The following is a 2,027-nucleotide window of genomic DNA, read 5'->3' as shown; positions in this document are numbered from 1 at the left end:
ATATATATATATATATATATATATATATACTCTTTTTAAAAAAAGTACATTGACGAAAAAATTATTGAAATCTGTAAGAGATATAGATAAACAAAAAATAGCAAGCTTGTACCTGAATGTGACATTTTTCTGTGTGATTCCCTCCACTATTCCGAAAAGCCCCATTACTTTCTAACACATACTTTGTATTTCAAATATTGATATACTAGTATCATAAAAAGACACAAAAAAGAAAACACGATAACAATTTAGCTAGACTGCAGTTGTAGTTTTTATACATTCCTCTTAGTTATTCTATTATGTGTTTGAAATCAAATGTGTGTGTGTGTGTGTGTGTGTAAATCAGGAATGGACGATTTAAGAGAAATGTGAGGACAAAAGTCTACAGTCTAGCGAGATTTTACCACAAATAGTGAGTAGGCTTACTGGTTCAATTGCTTGGTCAGATTTTGGCATTTAACATTGTACCAAGAAAATATAAACCTTTCTCTGGCTCCGCCAGTACTATTAACTAAAGTACTTACATTCTCACGGCTAATAACACACCAGGCAGTAGAAGACCTGAGCCGGCCAAGCTAGCCGCTGCACCAACCACACGAAACCCAAGTAAGAACAGAACTGTAGCAGCAAAAGCAGAACTCAAAACCTGTAAAACAATGAAGCTGTTTTATCCTAGAGGTTACTCTCGTCATATTCACGGTACATTATGAGAACAAAAAGTAAGGTATACTTCTACTACAGGTTAATTAAAATGGTAATTGACTTATAAACTGAGTTACCGTTGGCGATAATGAAGGCCAGCACTTTACGGTACTTTAGAACCTATGATATCCGGAGAAATACAGGATAGTTTTATATTTTTACTTATATTTTCTGAAAGCGTTTAGTAAGGTGGCACACAAAACATTAGCTAAGAAAATCGCATCAGTAGTTAACTGGATTGTGGGGTTGTTGGATAGGAGAAAATCAAACGTTCTTACTAATTCAAAATGGACACTTGTTATTTGTGGAGTGACTTGATTTTTCTTATTTATATTAATGATACCGATAAGGACATAATTAGTACATTAGTAAAGTTTGCTATCTAACTTAAACCCTTGGGTATTTCTAGCTCTATTGAGAATGGTGAGGTATTACAGAATGACTTACAGAATCATATTGTTACGACAGCGGAAGTCACGTGACGCTGGTAACACGTAATGATTATCTCGAACGTTCCTGAAGGCTCGAGTGTTTGCCAGACGCCCTCTATTTTGTATATATAAGACCAGCGAGAAGGGACGGCATAGATAATTCAATAGCAGACAGGGAGATAGAGACAGATAATCAAGTCAAGCCGTAAGTAAAGTGTGTAAATCATTGTGAATTATAGCTTGGTTTAAGTTAAAGTGACTGTGGAAATTCTGTGTATTGCAAAGTCGTATTGAAGAAGAATAAACTAGTTTTATTTAAGAAAGGGCTTGTATCGCTAAAGTTCCTTGGGAAGAATTATTACGGGAAATTATCAAACGAACAGGAACATAACAAATTGGTGTCAGAGAGTGGGACGAAAAGAGAAAAAAAGAAGATGGAAACCAGAGTTGGCAAATCAAACTACAGCTTAGCAGATTTGATGGCAGCAATACAAGAACAGCAAAAGAAACAAGAAGAGAGATTACAGCAGTTGTTGGAGGAAAAAGAAAAGAAACAAGAAAAACGAGAAAAGAAACAAGAAGAGATATTACAGCAGTGGTTGGAGGAGAAAGAAAATAAACAAGAAGAGAGGCTACAGCAGTGGTTGGAGGAGAACGAAAATAAACATGAAGAGAGGCTACAGCAGTGGTTGGAGGAAAAAGAAAATAAACAAGAAGAGATACAGCAGTGGTTGGAGGCAAGAAGAACAAGGAGAGAGAGAGTACAACATCAACATGAACTACAAATGGAAAGAATAGTAAATTTCAAAGTGAATTAAATACATTAAAGGACGATTTACTGTGTTTTGCACAGGAAGGATATATTAGCTATGGACTTAATCAGCCCCAGACAAC

General features: G+C 35.6%; 1 protein-coding gene across 4 annotated transcripts in view; it reads right to left on the bottom strand.

The window, feature by feature from the left end:
* LOC106469507 (integral membrane protein GPR155-like) overlaps window positions 1–2,027 on the bottom strand; it is a 75,129-nt gene that overhangs the window by 56,408 nt on the left and 16,694 nt on the right. For all 4 annotated transcript variants that reach the window (XM_022398044.1, XM_022398046.1, XM_022398047.1 and 1 more), the window contains one exon: window positions 525–646. In XM_022398044.1, coding sequence (XP_022253752.1) covers window positions 525–646 — 122 coding nt within the window. The remainder of the gene's footprint in view (window positions 1–524; window positions 647–2,027) is intronic.

The sequence above is a fragment of the Limulus polyphemus genome, unplaced genomic scaffold (genome assembly GCF_000517525.1).
Source record: "Limulus polyphemus unplaced genomic scaffold, Limulus_polyphemus-2.1.2 Scaffold3519, whole genome shotgun sequence".
In the NCBI taxonomy this organism is placed as follows: Eukaryota; Metazoa; Arthropoda; class Merostomata; order Xiphosura; family Limulidae; genus Limulus; species Limulus polyphemus.
This window is presented reverse-complemented; position numbering and strand designations above follow the sequence as displayed.